The 19702-nt window shown below is 36.9% G+C and overlaps 2 protein-coding genes across 2 annotated transcripts in view; one reads left to right on the forward strand and one right to left on the reverse strand.

The window, feature by feature from the left end:
• CENPP (centromere protein P) overlaps nucleotides 1–19702 on the reverse strand; it is a 112002-nt gene that overhangs the window by 67002 nt on the left and 25298 nt on the right. The window lies entirely within an intron of this gene.
• Nucleotides 9349–11554, forward strand: OMD (osteomodulin). The gene is made up of 2 exons (XM_066327077.1): nucleotides 9349–10301; nucleotides 10837–11554. The coding sequence occupies exons 1-2, from the start codon at nucleotides 9371–9373 to the stop codon at nucleotides 11154–11156; spliced, it is 1251 nt and encodes a 416-aa protein (XP_066183174.1). The 5' UTR covers nucleotides 9349–9370; the 3' UTR covers nucleotides 11157–11554.

Raw genomic sequence — 19702 nt, forward strand, 5'->3', positions numbered from 1 at the left:
AAAGACTTCAAACCTTACCACCATTATCGTACCTAGACCCAAAAGCACTTTCTTAACCAGCATGCCAAGAGATTCCTTGTTTTTTTCTGTCAGGACTACAGCTAACAATTAGCATTTACAAACCCATGATCTTTTATTTCAGAAAAGTAGAAACTAAATCTGATCTAAACCAAATCTTCAATATCCTTCTTAATGCTTCTCTCTAATAGATGGAAGAAAAAAAAGTAATTACTCTTTACAAAAGCCCTGTATCATTATTTATGATAAAGCCACAAACAAAGTGAGTATTTTAAGAATAAAAAATGTTTCTTACCATGAACTAACTACAACTCTTGGTGCTGTTTTCCTTGAGCAAGTTCCATTGGAGCACATATGTGTAAGGCAGTATTTCATTACTCCTGTTTTAGGAATGCTTTGCCTTAGCAACACTGTGTTTTATGGATTCATACTGCTTCTAGTGCCTTGTGCTTAGGACAGAAAGGGTAATGTATGCTTCTCACTTGAACAGTTCCCTCCCAAAATCAGAATGCACAGGAACCTGAGAAGAAAATGTGAGCATGGAAAACACATCTGTCAGAAGTGCAACTGCCTTGTAATGTCACTGTTCTGTCTTTTTAGAAAGTACCTTTCCATTCAAACACTTCTTCATGGCTAAACCCAATATCTAGTTCAATCATTAGCAGTTGGAAACAACCACCCCAGCCCCCATTCTGGGGCTGCTTTCACAACACACAGACTTATTTAGAAGTTTCACCATAAAGCCAAGTGTTTGGCAAAGATGTGAAGGGAGATCTGGACAGCTGTCTTACGTTAAAATTGACATTTTTAAAGGGAGCAACTACTCTCAGCTCAGTTTTGTTAAAATTTCATCACTCACAGGACTGGTTTCATGCCATCCCCTTACCAAGACCTAGTTAATACTTTTATAATAACTGATTTTTTAGAACAGAAATGTCATGGAAGCTTTCCTTTTGGCTACAAACAGCTTTTGGTATTTACTCCACCCTTCACAAAGCAATAGGACAAGGCAAGAGAAGGTATCAGAAGCAAGACAGAACAAGGACACTCCTGCCAGATTACCATGGAAGGTCTGTAATCCCCAGATCAACTTTTTTCTCCTTAATGACATGAAAAGAGAAGCTGTGGCTGCCTCACCCTTGGCAGTGCCCAAGGCCAGGCTGGACAAGGGCTGAAGCAGCCTGGGATAGTGGAAGGTGTCCTTGCCCATAGCAGGCGCTGGACCTGGATGAGCTTTCACCATTCTGTGCACTCTGAGTGCTGGTTTAAGTGTGAGCCTTGCTCAAGTCTTTACAGTAACACCTTTGAAGGATCCCAGAACACGTAATAGAAGAAACAACTTCCAGCCAGAGTGAGTGGATCAAAATAAGAACCCCCCAATTCTGCCAAGGAGGAACTGTGATTCACAGGTTATTCAAGCCACAGAGAAACCCTTTTGATTTGATTAATTCCCATAAATCAAAACACACATTTATATCATATGTCAGGCACAAGCATTGCTTTCAAAGGAACATTAATTAAAGGAAGTCCAAACAAAATGGAGACAAAAATTGAGAGTAACCGAAGAAAATGAAGAGTAGAGAGATCTCTTTCTTATAAGATCTCTATTTTTCCTTCTAAGACAATATGCCAGGGTACAGAATGATGTGTAACACCTGGTGTTTCCGTGAAAGTTTCCAAGTCACAGGTTCTGGCTGCATAAAAACTGCACTGCAGACCATAAGGGCAATGTGGTGTCAGCATTACAAGGCTTCTGCTAAAAAGAGGGGATTTTTTTCTCTTTAAGAAAGAAGGCATAATAAAAATTAAGAAACATTTTAAGGCTGATGTTCGGTTTCCAAACCATAGGAGAGAGCTGAGAGGCTGCCTGGCAAAATCCTCTGCACCACCAGGCTGGATGGTTGTACGTGTTTGAGTATTTCTAGAGCAACAGGTATTTAAGAAAAGTAACACATTCTGTAGTCATCATAAAATCAAAGACCATCACTCTTACACACACTCCAAAGAGTAAATAGGAAGCACTTTCCATCACGTACAAGGGGAAAATTTCTGCTAATGCAAAACGTTTCCCTAGTTGTGATCACTCAGGAATGTTTTGGCAAATAACTTAGCCAACTACTCTTTATCCTTACCTGGAAGTGCCTAAAAGAGCTTATAAATAAATGACTTTCAGATGGGATACAAACCTGAGAACAATCTTAAGTTGCCAGCACATTTTCTAATTCTTTAACCAAAATTGCAGGAAGTCCTTAGCTATAAATGAATTAGAACAGACTAATGAATAAGGTATTAATATAAATTATTAGGGTAGAATTCACATAATCTCTTTTAGAGATCTACCAGTTTAGGGCCCTAAAGTCAGCAGTTCTGCTCAAAATAAATGAGAAGTGCCTGCTTTGGAATAGACACTCAGCTCCATTACCTTCTTCACTTTCCTCCCGACCAAAACACTGCTTTTATTTACAGTATTTATTAGTGAGTGCAAGACACCTGCCATATACGGTGATCAATTATATAAGACACGAATCAGGCAAACTAAAGACTCTGTTATGAGGTCCAACTGCTAATGCTGCCTCAAGAAAATGAATATACCTGCACCAGTAAACAGTGGTTGCAAAACCAGACAACTATTCCCAGAACTCCACATGGGAAGAAAACAGCCCAAAATCATTTATCTTGGAACAGCCAAAGAAACCTGTGTAAATAACACAAAGCATATTTATTAAACAAGCTATTCAATTACTAAAACCACAAGTGTCAGCTCACAACAGTGACTCTCCTCAGCAGAGATTTATAATTTCATACAATTCAGGGTATTTGAGTGTAACCAGACACTATTTGCTACAGATAACATTGCTTACATCAACTTTCAACTTGTTTTATTATTCCAGTGTAAATTGTTTATGATCTTGTTACTGTGTTAGTAGAAGCACTACATGATTAGGACTATTTAGATGCCTCTACTATAGAAAGTAAAATCTATCTATTTTAAAAAAAGGTAACCTCTCCCAAAACAGAATTAAATCCTTCTAAGATGTCTAACACAGCAATATATTCAGAAAAACGTTACGTCCCTCCTCATCTGTCAGTCCTTCAAAGTCAATTATTCACTACCATAAATTGATATTGTCATCCAAAAAGACTCACACATTATAAATTTGAACATGCCAGGAAACTTGATACTTTGCTTTTGCAGCACCAGTTGTTTCTTGCACGTGTTCATGCACAAGTGTAACCGATCATCTAATGAGATCAGAGCTTCCTAATGTATTGCTTCTAGATGCATAGATGCTTCTAGTGAATTCAGCACTAAAAGTTCTGTGTATTACTGTTCATTAAAAGTTATTACTCAATAATTTCCTACAAGACTCTATTAATTGCCATGCTACAAGGTCAGTAAGCTCAACTGTTTTCAGTTGCTCAACATGTTCTTCCCAGGAACTCTCAGCAAAACAAAGCAAAACACTGAAAACAGGCTGCACAAGATGTAGATTGCCAGAGTTTTGATCTCGTAATGCCCATTAGGACGGAAATACCACCTACTCGTAATACCACCTATTAAATGGGAAATAAATAGGGACCACACAACAAGGTTCAGGTCAGAGGCAACAGAAAGCCTCACACAAGGCACAGCTCTATCCTCCTTTGCTTCTTTTAACAGATTAGGCCTTGTCTCACCTCTGTTGATATGATTTGATGGCTCCTTTTCCATAACCTTGAAAACACACATGTTCCCACAGGGACACTTTCCATTCCAGGAAGAAAAGAACAACACCAAAATCTGTACGGGCTCAGGCTGGGCTGGAGGCTCTCTCTGCAAGAACAAGACCTCCAGCATCTCGATTCACTGAGCTCTACACTGCAGTCAGTGAATTTTCAGAGGAGTTCTGGCCCAGGATAAATAAATCCAGCAGCCAGTACAGTCCCAATATTCAGTCAGCTCTGCCACAGGCCAGCACAGGTACGAAGCACTTTTGCAGATCATACATGGAACTCACAGAGCCTGCAGGTGGCTGCTGACAGCAGTGCTGGGATGTTAAGACCTGAAAATTGGGATGCCAAGAGCTTCTGTGCCTACAATATAACTTTGCAGTGCAGCCCAGCCTCCGTGACATTGCTGCCTACAGTGGTTTCCTACCCACAGGCTCTAAAAGGAACCAAATTACAACCTTGTTATATTTGACTCTGCACTCCCTTTTTTACTGTGCCCTCACTCAAAGGAACAAGTATCATCAATTCTTATCTAAAACACAGAACTCCTTCAAAGTTGCCAACTGAGGATTTTTAAATTTTGAGCTTGATGCCTTTTTTCAGACATCTGATAGCGGAGCCAGACCTTCACCCAAGACTTTTGCAATTCTATTAAGATCACACTTCCAACACAATCTTCAGGCCTAACTTCCCCAGCGTGGCTTCATTTGTCTAAAGTCTTTATAAACAATACTACACTTTTTTTTTCCTTTATATTTCATATGGGCCATTATGAATTTTGGAGGGAAAGAAAGAACTCACCAAGAAAAACGCACCAAACACAAAGAAACTTGAGCATCTTTTACAGTAAGACAGTGAATATAAGGAAAAGGACATGTAATTTAAAGTAATTTATACCTTCTTATTATCAGGGCAAATCCCATTCACCTCAAAGCACTGGTGATCTTTTCTACCTTATCCCAAGAATATTTTGACCAAAATTTGGAAATTTTAAAGGTGGTTCAGTAGACCATACACAACTAGCTAAACCCCCCTAACCTCATAAAATAATAGAGCAGCCTTTCTTGTGCTTTCAGCTCAGAAACAAAATTGAAAAAGCTGTTAAGTCTCATAAGTTGAATGCAGTTAATGGAGATAGTGTATTTCCAAAGATTTTAAATTATGAAAAGGATCCATCAAAGCTGAGCTAAAGAAAATAAATCAGCTTGAAACCAACTCAGACTTCTAGCTTGACACACACCCCACTTTGCATCACAACTGCATAAATAAAATGACCAAAAAAAATCACAAATCGGCATTAAAACTTATTCCTTCCAAAGCATTTTCAAAGCTGAAAAACAAAACATGCTGAAAATTCAATAAATTTTCACAGCCTTTGAAATAAGAAGTCTTACATGAAGGATGCTATATTTAATCCCCTCATTATCTGCCTTGTAAGGAAATTCCTGCCCTACCACAAATGAAAATGAGTATCAAACCACACAATCTGACCAAGATCACAAAGTATAAACTTGTCTGTCCCCAAAACAGCTCTTGCAACGAAACAGGAACTGAATGTTAATATGTTCCATGGCTAGAGCTGCATCAGCCTCTGCAGCTCAATATGCTTCAAATCAAGAACTTTACCACAATTTTTCAAAGCACAGACTTTTCTGTCCTGCCACCATGGATTTTTAAATTCACCATGAGATTTTAGATCTCCTAAGAGCTTATGAGACTTTGGGACACAATCTATAGTAGAAAACAATAGGAAAATATCAGGTATGAAATTGGAACTCTAATTTTTATCTTAATATAAAATAGTTTTAATGTGTTTTACTTACAACTGTTACTAGAACAAAGCTTCCAAAAATATGTGCCACATTCTTTGTCTTGTCCTTAAAAAATACCCAAACTCTGTAGTAACCAGTAACATTTTACTAACTGGTCATAACAAACTTGGTAGGGCTTTTTTGATCACTCACTATGCATGTATTCTATTAATTATTAAAAATACATAATTATTGGTTTTGATTTAGCAGTACAATGTAATTATTCAACTATTTGTGGTACCATTAATCCAGGAATATGGAGTTTTAATTTCTCTCTTTCAACCTCTCCCTTGTATTCTGCATTCCCCACATAAATATATGACTGCTTTAATTTCCATTGTTGCCAACTCCTACAATATCACTTTGGTCATGACTTCTGGCACTTTTCTTCACACTCCAAATGTTAGAACTATATATAATTTATCTTCTTTAACATATTCTTGTCCTCAGTATTAGAGAAGAAACTTGAAAAGGTTGAGCAAATCATCAGCTTCATGAAGCTCAAAGTCAAAAAAATAAACTTACTACTGCATTTTTTTAAAAAATTATGATACCTTTAAGGCACTTTTTAAGAAGCATTTTTAAGAACCAGATTCTTCCTTGTGAACAGATTTTGAAATGAAGCAATTCTTTTAACAAGCCAGAAGCACAATTAAATGCTTTGGATAAATCATACACTTAAACCACTTCACAAAAAAAATTGTCCATTTTTTGCATATATCACAGATATTTAAGTATCACATAGCATTAAAGGCAGATAACTATATCTTCTTTCTTTAACTCTTCTTAAAACCCGAGATAAATATTTTTCTTGAGTAAAATGGTTTATGTTTCATGTCATACTTACCCTTCTCACAAGATTTATGCTCTCTCTATACAAGTTAGGAAAAAAAAAAGATGTTGGAAAGTTACTGTGAATGCTGAACTTTTTAACACTGTCACACCAACAGCACTGTATACAACAAATCCTTTGCAGGAAGGACACAAACATTGTGGGGGAAAGAATAAGGAAGATGTTTACAGGAGCTTATTTGCAGCACATGCATCCCCTTGATTTTGGTAAGGTTAATCTTTTTACTGTTTCTTAACTTCATCCTCAGAGGACAAACCCTTCACAGAACTGAATCACTGCAGCTGAACTCGCACTATGAACTAATAACCTCTGTAATAATTTGCGAAGTCTTATTCTCTTTTTTTAAAAATGGGAGTTGGTAACTGAAAGATTCCTGCCAATTACATTGAAGCCAATTATACTGAACAAAAGAAGAAATTGCTTCACAGCCTTATGACACAGCATCTACAGCAAATGGTGATGTGGCACAAAGCATTTTTTTTAATTTTGCTGGCAAATCAGAAGAGGGGCCAAGGCTGTTATTTTGTGTGGCCTTCCCACAAGGCTCCTTACCACAAAATATGGCTTAGACAGACCTTTTGTTCCTGCAGCTGGCTTAGGCTATGTCTCAGATGATTTCACCAGCACAAGAACTTGCTGCCCCTACAACTTGAGCTTCTTAGACTTCCAAAGAGTAAGTTTTCTTGGTAAGCAGGAATAAAATGAATTGTGTTATTTTTCAGTGAAGAGTGATTCATGCATGTTATATAATATTTAGCTTTCAGCGAGTAAACTGCTTACAAATACAGTTGCTGAGCTCTGACTTCATTAACATGGTAGAGAATCAAGCTTTTAAGATTTTCTGTTGTTTTTCAACTTTGCAATTATGTGTTTTATCATATTGTGTACGTCTGACCTGCACTTTTCCTGATTTCCCATTATCAAGTTTCATCTGACATGGGTGTTCTAAAGCTAGTTAAATTCTTAGAAATATTTCCTGAAGAGATGTCAATGTCTCAGTGCTTTGAGACACAAACCTGCAAGCTTGGCAGGACAGTTAGCATTCTACCAGTAAGATACTTAATTACAGTCAAAGTATTAAAATGTCTCCCCAAAACCAGCTCCTCTCTCTCCATAAAACCTGTGGGAGACTTTGGTACATATTACTTCTTATTTAGCATTTCATCTGACATGATGGGAGTTCTGTTCACATTGTCCATATGACAAGTAGATCAATCCCATAAAGGCCTTATTCCTCAAAGTGAGAAGACTTTCCTGAGTTGTCTCTCCTGGTTTTTAAGGACAATTGTGGCATGGAGAACAAAAATTATTAATTGGAAATTTTGTGATATAGAAGTCCTAAGAGAAGATGAAGCTCAAGTTCAGGACTGCAGCTGAAGAGGGAGGAATCAAAAGAAACAAAGAGCATGAAATAGGCAAGGGGACAGGATCTGTTCCACAAAGCCAGAAGGCAGTCGTGGGCATTAGAAACAAATTTTAGATAGACACCAACAGGACTGATTGGAATATATTCTGACATATACCGCCTGAAATGTGAAACCCAGAGAATACCTCCTGAAGTAAAGAATCGCTTCTCAATCCGGGAGAGTGCATTTATGCAGCTCTGCAGTGCGAGGCTGCTCTGTGTCTCTGCTAATTGCTTAATTAGCTCAGACATCTCATCATGTTGCAGGGATATGGAGTCCCTGGCTTTGCTAAGGACCTACCTGGAGTGCAATTCCTGACTCCAGTCAAACCTGGTTTAAAGGTTTTCATCAGTTATGCAGCTTGACTACACTCAAACCTCAGGTTAGATATGCAGGTTAGGCAATGTCACATGGTGACACCCAGCCACTGGCACACACAGGCTCTGTCACAAGGATTCATTAAGTTCCAAGGGTTTGTTACTACCTTTCTTAGAATTCTCTCTTTCCTGTTCAGTTCATAGAACACATCACACATTAGGTAATCCCCACCAGGAATCATCAGAAATGACCACTTGTCTCATCTTTTTTGTTACTGACAGTGTTCAGTAAACAAATATTGACAAAACGTTCCTTGGGTATGAAACATATAAGAAAAAAAATAATAACTGCTTTTCTCTCTCTGCTTCAGCATTCCAGTATTATACTGAGCAAAGTCTCTTAAATTTTTCCATGATTTCTGTGGTTTGATCTGCAATGTAACATTTTGACTCATTGCTGCTTAAATTGAACAGCTTGACATGATTCACAACTCTCATGCTGCCAAATAACAAGGCTTCTTTGACTGCATAAAGTACTTGAAAATGTTAGATTGGCTTTGAGCATCAGAGATTGGACCTGCAAAATGATTTGCCTTTCACAGGATCAGGATTTCACCTCAGAAGGATATTTGGAAGGTAAATTAGTTCACATCTATAAAGAACATAAGATTATAGAAGCAGAAGAACACTACAAAGAAAACTTACGCTAACGATTTTATACCTTGTGCAGCACACAATGGCTGAATTGCACTGGCTTTAAATAAATGACGGGAACAGAAATCACATTATATCATTAATACAGTACTAAGTCAGTCACATTTTGTGGAAAACTGAAAAACACCATGAAATGCTACAGAACATACAATTTGCAAAGCCACATAAATTTCTATTTTACATATTATACAATATTTCCTAGTAATCTATTTCAATGTTCTCTTTATAGAAACAATCCTGTTATGGTACCCTTCAGTACCAAGTACAGAAGAAGTGGAAAGCAGTTCCTTGTCTGAAGTCAGACCAGAAAACCTCTATGTACTTCAAAGACAGTAAATTTATTTTTTTTTTTACATGGAAGGTACAGACCAAAACTTGGCTTTCCTAGTAATGTCACAGACAGTGTTCCCAGAAAAAGGCATTATTCTACTTACTTCATGATATATTGCTGCTCCTTAAAATTTTTGGGCTATTTACTTTATAACTATCTAAAATTTAATGTTTCTTCTCATCAACAGGTCACAACATATAAATTTAAATATGGGGATTCTGAGCTGCCTATTGATCCTCCACCTCCTCTGGGCTGCTTCAGTCTTTTGTCAGTATGAAGACTATGATTTTGAGGATGAATATGGTGGGGAGCCAGATCAACATCCATATTATTTTAACCATAACACCCAAGCTGAAGTTCCTCATTTTCCTTTTCCAGTTGAGTGTGCCAAAGAATGCCTTTGTCCACCAGCTTTTCCCTTATCCATGTACTGTGATCACCGGAAACTCAAGATAATCCCAAACATACCAAATCATGTCCAACAACTTTATCTACAACACAACAACATTGAAGCTGTGCCTGCAGGACCATTCACTAATGCCACCTTTGTAAGGGAAATTAACCTCAGCTACAACAATATTAAATTCCATATGATTGACCATGGTGTTTTTGCCAAACTTTCAAATTTACTGCAACTTCATTTACAACATAATGAATTAGAAGAGTTTCCATTCCCTCTGCCCAGCTCTCTAGAGAGACTCCTCCTTGGTTTCAATAAAATTTCCCATTTACCTGGAAATGCATTGGAAGGGATGCCCAACATGACCATGCTTGACCTTTGCAATAACTTACTTGATGACTCAGCATTCAAAGATAAACCCTTTTCAAACATGAAAAATTTAACGCAGCTCAACTTATGCAACAACAAATTGCAGACAATGCCTCCTGACCTGCCATCATCACTTCAGCATCTTTCTCTTGAAAATAACTCAATTTCTCATATTCCAGAAAACTATTTCAACAGACTTCCCCAAATCATTGCTCTGAGAATGTCCCACAATAACCTGCAGAACATTCCACACAACACTTTTCATCTACCCAACCTTCTAGAACTTCATCTTGGACATAACAAACTAAAACAAGTGTTTTATATTCCAAGAAGTTTGCAGCATTTGTACATTGAAGACAATGAAATTGAAAGTAGGTTGATGGTTAAACTTCGTAAATGCAATAAATTTAGTGGATTTTGGCATTGGTTGTGAGAGGAGTGTGGGGAGAATATCATCCTATATTCTTTGAGATGCAATATAAACACATCCTCAGTCATTTGAGACCAATTTGAAATTAAAGAGGATCTAATTTTTAAAGCTTTTCTCTAATTCACAGCTCTTTGTAAAAGCTAATACCAGTTTTTCATGTAACAGCTAAAATCTTTTTGAAAATTGCTTCTGATTTGGAAGCTGATAAAAACATACAGAGAAAAGGAATTACGAAAACATTTCATTCACATAAAGTAGTAATTACAAATTCCTTACAAACCTTATCTTTTGCAAGCCCTCAAAGTGGTACCATTGTCATTTACAAAACTAATTTAAAACATAGAGAAGAGTTATATTACTGTGCACCATAAAAACGTCTTCCATTTTAAATTTCAAAGCACAAATTTCACTTTTGTAATACATCTAAAAAATAACCGCTTTCTGCATTTTTATTAATATTTTTCACTCTCTTACAGACATCAATGTTACTTTGATGTGTCCAACTCTGGACCCACTGAACATCAAGCAGTTAACCTACATACGGGTGGACCGGAACAAGCTCACAAGCCCCATCAGCACCTACGCCTTCTTCTGCTTCCCTCTCATCAGAACCATTTATTATGGAGAGCAGAATGTCACTGGCAGCAGCCCATCCCAGCTCAGAACACCCGTGTTTCGGCGGTTTCTGACCCCAGAGGAGTTCCAGGAAGCTGAAGACAATCATGAAATACTCAATCAAGAAACTGAGGAAGATCATGAAGCAGAAGACAGCTATTTTCACTCTTACTATCACTGAAGTAATCATTGTTAATAAGTATATATGGAAACTTTTTATTAGTCTGGGTTATTCATAGCTATCTTAGAACAAGGGGACAGTTTGGGATATTCAAGATGCATCTATAAAGTGGAGATAGGAGTTTAAAGTAGGTAAATGTCCTATTATTGGTGTAGTAAAAAACAATACTAGGAACAAAGAGCATTCACCTGAGCATTAGATAAAGGTCTGACACATAACCTGGGTTGATGATGGGCTCACCTTTGGGTGAGCAGCTGAAGTGAAAGAAAATTGACCTGAAAAGCTTCTCTGTTCTAAAGTGATCCAATTGCAAAATGACTAAAATACAAATCAGTGTCATAATTCAATAGGAACAAGTGATGAAGGCAAAAAACCCACCCACCTTTACATCCACTGCTGACAGCAGAAGCAGAGACACACCAGAGAAAAGGACAAGAGACTGAGATTACAAAATACTTCCAACAATGTTTCCCCCACATCTCCCAGAAATACAGATATTTCTTCTTCTAATTTCTAATTGGAAGATGACATCACAAATAGAGAGCTTCAAATCTTCCTCGTTTTACCTTTCAAGTGTCCTGACAAGCTGTATTATAATATCCACTTCTTTGGCTGTCCTTTAACCTCAGAATCTTTCAAAGGAGATTTCAGCTTATTACTGACACAGGCAATAAACAATCTTTCACCTAGCTGTCGGGTTCTAGGGAAAAGCATCTGCATTAACACAACTGAACCATTAGCCTTCACATTTTCCCTATGCTTCAGCCCATGTTATTTTAGAAGACACATAGAGATGTAATGTAATCTTTGCATTTAGAATTATTCATCAAGTAGAACAGGAACAAAAAAAAAGCATTGCAGGGTTTTTTAATTAAGACTATTATTAATTTAGACTATCCCTCTGCACAGCTAATACCAAATAGCCATATTCTGCTTCAAAGTAGAATCAACATTGCTTTTAGTAACCTGAAGAATGCTTTGAGCTATGCAAATTTTTGTTATATCTTATGCTTAGAAACAGATCCAGGTAACTACAAGGGAAGATAGCACTATAGAGCACTTTATTGCCTTTTTTTAACCACTTGTTTATTTTTCAGCACTTTTGTCCCCTGATAGAGTTTTACTGGCTGTGAGGGAAAAAAAATCCCTGTTTTCAACAGCAATATGAAATGCTTCAAGTGATAGATCAATACATCATACTACCAACTTTACATATTTTTATGTAGTCTTTTTAGTTGTCCTACACAAAGTACAGTGTAATCAGATTTCTATTAGCATTTGAGAAGTTAGGCAGGTTTCATTTTTTATCTTAGAATTTCAATTATTTTAGGTCCAGTTTCATATTGATGGTTTCTGATGCATCAACAGAAATATTAAGATAATGAAAATACTTAACTACTTATTTTTAAGAGAAAGATTTATTGTAAAGCTAAGAATATAAACTATATGAATATATACAGTCTTTATGGACAACTGGTTGTAAGAATTTCTGGGTACAAAATTTATTCTATTATTTTTAATTTGTGGATCTTCAGCCAAATAACTCAAGAAATCTGTTCCTCTCTCCTTCCCCTTTTTCTTATCTGCAGTCTGAACAGATCCAGTATTCACAGCCAACTATTTTATGGGCACCACATGAATTCAAAGCACTACAGAATTTGTCTGTTTTTAAAAAAAAAAAAAATTAACATTTATCACCCTCAAACACCTCTGGGTTTCTGAACAAGGAACACAGGCATGTATTCATTCCTTCATTTAAGTACTCAATATAATTTATAGACAATATATACAAGAATTTAGATCTATCTATAACTTGATTGCTTTATTAATATATACATGTAGTATATTAACCTTTGGGAACCTTTCAAGTATTTCAGATTTTAAGTGACTGGTGCACAAAATGGAAATCTGAAATAAGAAGCTTTTTTGAAGGGCTTGCTCAGCTTTAAAAATAAAAACACTATCCTGCTATAGTATGAATATTACAGGTGTTATAAAAAAAATTTTCTGCTTTTAAAAGACATTTATGAAACAAAGCTTAGCTTTAGTTTTAAAGTAGACATCAAAATATTGATGTTATATCCATTTCTCAAAGTCAAACTGGGAATTATTGAAAACTTCAGAGCTATCTTATTACACTTGACTCATTCAGGTGGAACATGACATTTATATAAAAAGCAGAACTATTATAATTCACTTTTTTTTCCAATTAATATTTTAATATCACCTGTAGCACATAGGACACCTTTTCCAGAAAGGCTTTAACAGTGGACAGGGAACTAAAGACTTGGTAGCCTTAGAGAAATGAGAATTTATAATAAAGTACTGGATTAATGGATATCTAGCTGAGTACAATTTGCTCTGATAATACAAGGGATGCCTTCTGTAAAAGTCATGATGTTTTTGCCTTGCAAACATCTTGGAGTTTTCTGAGGGAATCATGAAGGATGTGGAAATGGGAGATCCTGGTCCAAACAGCCTACAAAATTCCTAAAAGTTTTTAAGGAAATTAAGTTGCCACAGATTAAAAGGCAACATTACAAAAAAAAAAAAAAAAATCAAATAAAATATGAGAAACAGCCTAAGAATAAATGTTCTTATTGTGGAGGGAATCCCACTAGTGGGAACTTTGCAAAGGGTTTTGCTGGAATTTATTCCATTTAAAATGTTAGCGAGAGGTAGACAAATCAGATTGAGAAGTGAGACGCCAACAATGACTGTTAAGTGTTGCTGAAGAAGGGCTGCAAAAGTCCTCAGGATGTTAAAACAGCCAATGGAGCTCATCACTGTTAAATGAGAAGTGATGTCCGTGGAAATTATGATCTTAGTTTCACACTAAAACTAATGAAGGATGACCTCACCAACATCACTCAGGAGCAACGCTCAGAAGTGCTTCAGTAGCAATAGGTGTGTTCAGTGAAAACACCTGGCTCAGCACCCAGGAGTCATGGAAAGGAAAATCAAATGTAGACAGTAACTAGAGACAAATGGAAAACAAGAGAAATCAAGACACTGCCATAAATCTGTGGCTCACCCAGACATTAAATGTAGTATTGATTTCCAAAGCCTCAGGTAGCTGGTGTAATTATACAGGACATTACTCGAAAAGGATTAGAGCAAGGTCACTAAAGGTAAGAAATGGCTGCTATCTCAACAACATGGAACGCACCAGAGCTCAGCAAAGAAAGGCCTGAGGGGGGTTATGGAAGATACCCATGAAATTCTGAGTTGCATTGACAGCAAGGGACTGGGGATTGACCGCTCCAGTACAAAGAGCCATCAAATGATGTTCGTGTGTCTTGCGTGCCTGAGGATACGGTGGATGCAGCAGCAATTTTAGACACAGTGTTGAGAAAAGACAGAAACAGAAATTGTGATCCTTGGAAGAGATCCATTAAAGGTTGCTAAACAAAACACAATAGGTACAAAAGTGCTGAGCTGAAAATAGCTGTAGAATAGAAGAACTTTTGAAGACAGGATCGAGACATGGATCATATGTGATTGTCCTATTCTGTCTTCCCAAAGCATCTGTTTATGGGCATTTCTGGACACAGGATACTGTACATTAACCTTTACCATTATTCCACACCCACTTTCATGTTCTCACTATCCTGAACCATGGTAATGTGCTGGTGCTGCTCCTCACTGCTACTGCCTTGGTACAGTGTAAAACATGCTTCATGTTTGCTCTGGTACTTCCTTTCAGATTATACAGTGTTTTTACAGGACGAAATAGGTTCATAAACTAAGAACTAAACATGCCATGCATTTCATCAGTAACAGCTAAACCTAACAATCAAATAGCTTAATTTACAGCACAGTCAGAAAATATAGAAACAATCCAGGTTTTAAGTCTGCATCTCCATGAGCAATTCAGGCAAAGTGCCAGTCACAAGAAGCTATTATAAAAATCAAAAGAAAGAGAAATAACAGTAGTTTAATCCAACTGTCTATATTTCTTCCTTTAGCCCAAAACAGCAGGAATATATTTTGTTTTTTCCTGATCAATATTTTTTTATACTTTGCTTCAGTACTCTGATAATAAAAGTTATGTGGACGAGGACAGAAGCTCCTTCAGAGAAAACATATGTTTTACAGTTCACGTTTTCTGACTCAGTTTAGCATATTCATATTCCACTTTCACAGTACAAATCCATTTCCTTCTTTGTTGCCCAACCTGATCATTGTGAGCTATAAGCATAGGCATTTCCTACTTAAAAAGCAGGTAAGGGGAACATGCTATATTTTTACGCAAAAAAATACAGATGGAAAAGATTTCACAATCATTTTCCAGTACTGCTGCAAGAGTATGAAGTATTCAGCTATAAGCAAATTTGTGTATACACTATTGCAACTTCAGGAATTCCACAAATATAAACATTTTAAATGTTTTTAACTATTTTGCCCAAAATTTATATTTCTAATAATTTAATTAATTTAAAAAGAAAATAAATAAAAGCACAATCTTGTAACTAATTGCCTTAATTCATAATCTACAGAGAAAAAAATAACAAACAAAAAACCTCTTCCCCTATTCTGAAAGTACAACACAAGGAAAACAGATGAATGTAAAGATGAGCCATGAACACAGAGAGTAAAGCAGATGTTATGAACAACACAAGGAACAGATGCCTGGAACACTGAAGTAAAATATGGATAAGGCCAATGATTCTTGGAGCCCTGACTCAAATGTCCCTGTAGACCTAGCAACAGCTCTCAACAAATGATGGTATTGTCATAAGGAAGTGATGCCAATTCTGGAAGGTATTCTAAGAAATTATAATAAATTGCAGTAGGTTGGCGTTTGTTTCAGGATATAACTGATGTCACACAGCAAAGTTCAAGAGAACATGTGTTTGACAGAGGGGTCAGGGTAAAGAGCACTGTTACTCTGGTCATTTGTATTTGTTAACTATAGTCTGATCTCTGTTAAATATTAGGCATGATTTTTGCAATATGCTTTATTCATTTATAACATAGTAAGTGATAAAAGGAGTTTTTCTTTTCCAGAAATGCAAGAAATAAAGGTAATGTCTTCAGCCTTAAAAAATTCTGATTATAAATCAGAAACATATGGAAGGATGTTCATACAATCACTAGGTCATTTTTCAGCTGTCTCCATTTTGCAGCTGGTGGCCCTAACAGTGACCTAAATTAATTTAATTCACTGAGCCTTAGAAATAGTTGAAACTTTTCATAAAAATCTGGAGCAGTTCATCCATAACTATTTCATTTCAGATATTTCTTTAGTGATTCTGAATCTTGAAGTATGTTCCACATTTTCTCTCTAGGACACAATGACATTTATTTTATATTTAATATTACCTCTGAACCCTCCTCCATCCCTCAAGGAAGCTGAGTTGGAATTGACTTGGCTTTACATGATAACTCTTCTATTGCACCACCTTCAGTTCTCAAACCAGTGAAGAAACCAGGAGATGCTCCCTCCTCCCTCTGGGATACATTTAGTTCCCAGAATAAATACAACACCCTCATAATTACTGGCATAACTGCCTTATAACTACTTTTACATTCTCTACCAGGACCTCAACAAAAAGCAGAAGGGAATGAAGGAGTCTGAGAAGTTTCATATCACACATTTATGGAGCAACAAAGAGATAAAAGTAGTTTTAGAAAGTAGAATTAATCCTACACAAACATCAAGCAGAAAAAGCTTGTGTTTTAGAAAATAAAACTTGTGTAGAGAAACATTCCAAGAAGTTATTTCTTTTAGGTAACAAAAGGAGAAAATAAAAAACAGAACCATCAAGTTCGGTTTTAACGCTTAATGCTTTTGCCCTCTAACAGTAAAACTCTCACTGCTTGCAGATGATTATGTGCATTTTATCAGACAGGTAAAATAACTGTCTTTTCCTCTAGAAAACCTTTTATATTATAATGACTCCAATCCAGAACAGCTGGTCAACATTGTGAGGTGTTTAACTCACACTCCACAGAAGGAACCTCCAACACATTACCTTCCAAATGAAGCAGAAATATCCCACACAAAAGAAAATCTAGCCTTGTGCCCAGGTCTATAAATGCCCAGGAATCTTTAAAAGCTTCCCTGATTTGTCTTCATATCATTGTGTCCCACGCAGAGTCTGCCCAAGAGAAGACACTAACTTCGAGTATTCTGTAGAAGTGATTTTCAGCTCCCACCATAAGCACAGGTCAGCTGAACAATAACCCATAGTCCTTTTTCCAAGAGTAAAACTTGGAATATCATCCTTTAGAGACTATGATACAAGATGAAAGCCAAGGTCTTTAAGCAGCTGCAAAATGCACTCTCTGTCTAAATATAGAACAAACCTGAATGATTAAAAAGAATCTCAGCTTTGGTTTATTTCACAAGGATAGCTATTTTATGGGACTCGCCCTAGGGCTACCTCATAGCCTTATTAACCCCTGCACCACAGAGGTAAGGCCCTATGTTTTTTCCTCCCCATTTTTCTTTTTCCAGTGCTCTGGCTCACATTGTACAACCACAAGTCTTTATCCAGGCAGTGCCAGCCCCTGCCCTGATGTAATTCCTACAGGCACCTTGGAGAAGTATTTTCCAACCAGTCTTGCACAGAGGAAAGTCTACCCCCCTCTGTATTGACACATAAACGAAATACTAGATTCTTTCCCAGATGCTGAAGATTTAGTCAGCAACATTAATAGTTTGTATAGTTATTCTCATTTGTGTCTTGCCTTCCTATGTTTTACTACCTCTGCCATTCACACCCATCTAGCTTTTCATTTTTTCTCTCCTAAAAGCTCTTTATTCTTTATTGTCTAACATGACAGAAGACAGCCCTGGGCAACAAATTTTACTCTGTGTGCAGCCCTTTTCATCTAAAGCTACATTTTTCTGACAGCAGAACCCAGAGACCAGAATCCAATCCCATGAATCTGGCTTGGGTTCTATCCAGTACAAGAAGAGAAGTCTCACGGTTCATTTACACCTTCAGCTACAATTTATATCCTTACAAAACTATAGGGAAATGACTAGTGTTCAAATTTAAGCTGCAATTCTATCTAGGAAAAATAACCTTTTAAAATGCCTAATAGGTCAGCTGAAAGTATTTTGTGGGGAAATCAGTGCAAATGAGATATCATGGGGAAATCAGAAAACACACCACAAACACATTATCAAGGCCCTCTGCAAAAGCCAGAGCTCAAGGAGTTAATACCACATCAGGCTTATGTTTCCAAAAATGAAACAACTTTCCCAGTAAATTGACCCTTGTAACCAGAGTCCAAGCAACAGACACTTATACATCCAATTTCCAAGCACTAACAGTGCCTAGAAAGCACTCCCTGCTTGCCAGGGTATTTCCTGTGAGCTCCCCTACTGCCAATGCATATCAATCACATATTTCATCTCACGTGATTTGGATACTGTGGTTATTTCCAGTCACACTGTGCAGGAATAAAGCAGTTGAAATAAGCAATACTTGCCTTCCTTGTTTGTAGCTATTCATACCATCCCCATCCTTGTGCTGATCTGAGTATCTGGTACATGTTCAGATAAAAACTGGTTTTACCTGACATTATTTGTTGTTATATTTTTTTCTTTCATGACAATGCAAACAAACTATGGGACAAGGTTACTACTTCATTTGGCAGTGTTAGCTACTCCTTGATGACATCACACCAAATAAACTACTTAACATCTCCCTCTTTGAATGTATTTGTAAGAAACTATTCATGATCTTCTGAGAGGTGCCTGTATTGCAGTGCGTACACACACAACAACCTTTTTGTGAGACGCACACAACCACAATCTTGTGACCCTGATGAACACAGACTTTTCACATCTTGTGCAGAAGCTGTTCCTGAAGTTGTCTAAAAATTCAGATCCTCTTCTCCTCTTGCAGATCAAAACAAACATGTTTCCTGGAATGAAGACCTCCTACATTTTCAAGGCGTCATTTATCTAATAGTTTTCCTTCATTTTTTAAAGTTTTCATATGTAAGGAAAATACAAAGCTATTCCAAAGACATTCTATGGAGCTGTGAAATCTAGGATTTTAGTACTTACAAAATAAATTACCATACAACTGTAACAAATATACTTAAAATTTTATATCTTGCTTTCAGCTTCAATGCTAACTAGTTTCCCCCCACCCCCCGGGAATAGTTATCCTTTGATTACATTCAAGCACTAAAAATATTTGATGCCCCAAAGACAGAGGAAATCCTACCATGGATGTTTGGCAGAGGGGAGGCAGCAGGAAAGGGTAAGTACAAAGCAGAGCTGTGTCATTACTTCCCAGACATGCAGGAAGGCAGGAGGGGTGCTGAGATGGTACCGACACTGCAATTTAACCACTTCCAAACTCCTGGTGTCCTTTCTTTCAGCACAGTAGCATCCAATAGGATTCAGGGCCAAATTTCTATTATTCCTGAGCCTCTTCCCTTCACATCTCCATTTTAACATCACAGCATTATCCTAGAGCAAACTTCAAGTCCAAACTATCACATTGTAAAATTTGCCTATGAACTGAGCTACAAGCATTTTTATAAAATCCAAACGAGTTCAGAAACTGGTGGTATTA

Source organism: Sylvia atricapilla, chromosome 11, assembly GCF_009819655.1.
Source record: "Sylvia atricapilla isolate bSylAtr1 chromosome 11, bSylAtr1.pri, whole genome shotgun sequence".
NCBI lineage: Eukaryota > Metazoa > Chordata > Aves > Passeriformes > Sylviidae > Sylvia > Sylvia atricapilla.

What these genes read in the sequence shown, in the direction of transcription:
- OMD (XM_066327077.1), top strand. Translation starts at nt 9,371, where the DNA reads ATGGGGATTCTGAGCTGCCTATTGATCCTCCACCTCCTCTGGGCTGCT. An exon ending in TGAAGACAATGAAATTGAAA is followed by an intron (nt 10,302 to 10,836) that starts GTAGGTTGATGG and finishes ACTCTCTTACAG; the next exon opens with ACATCAATGTTACTTTGATG.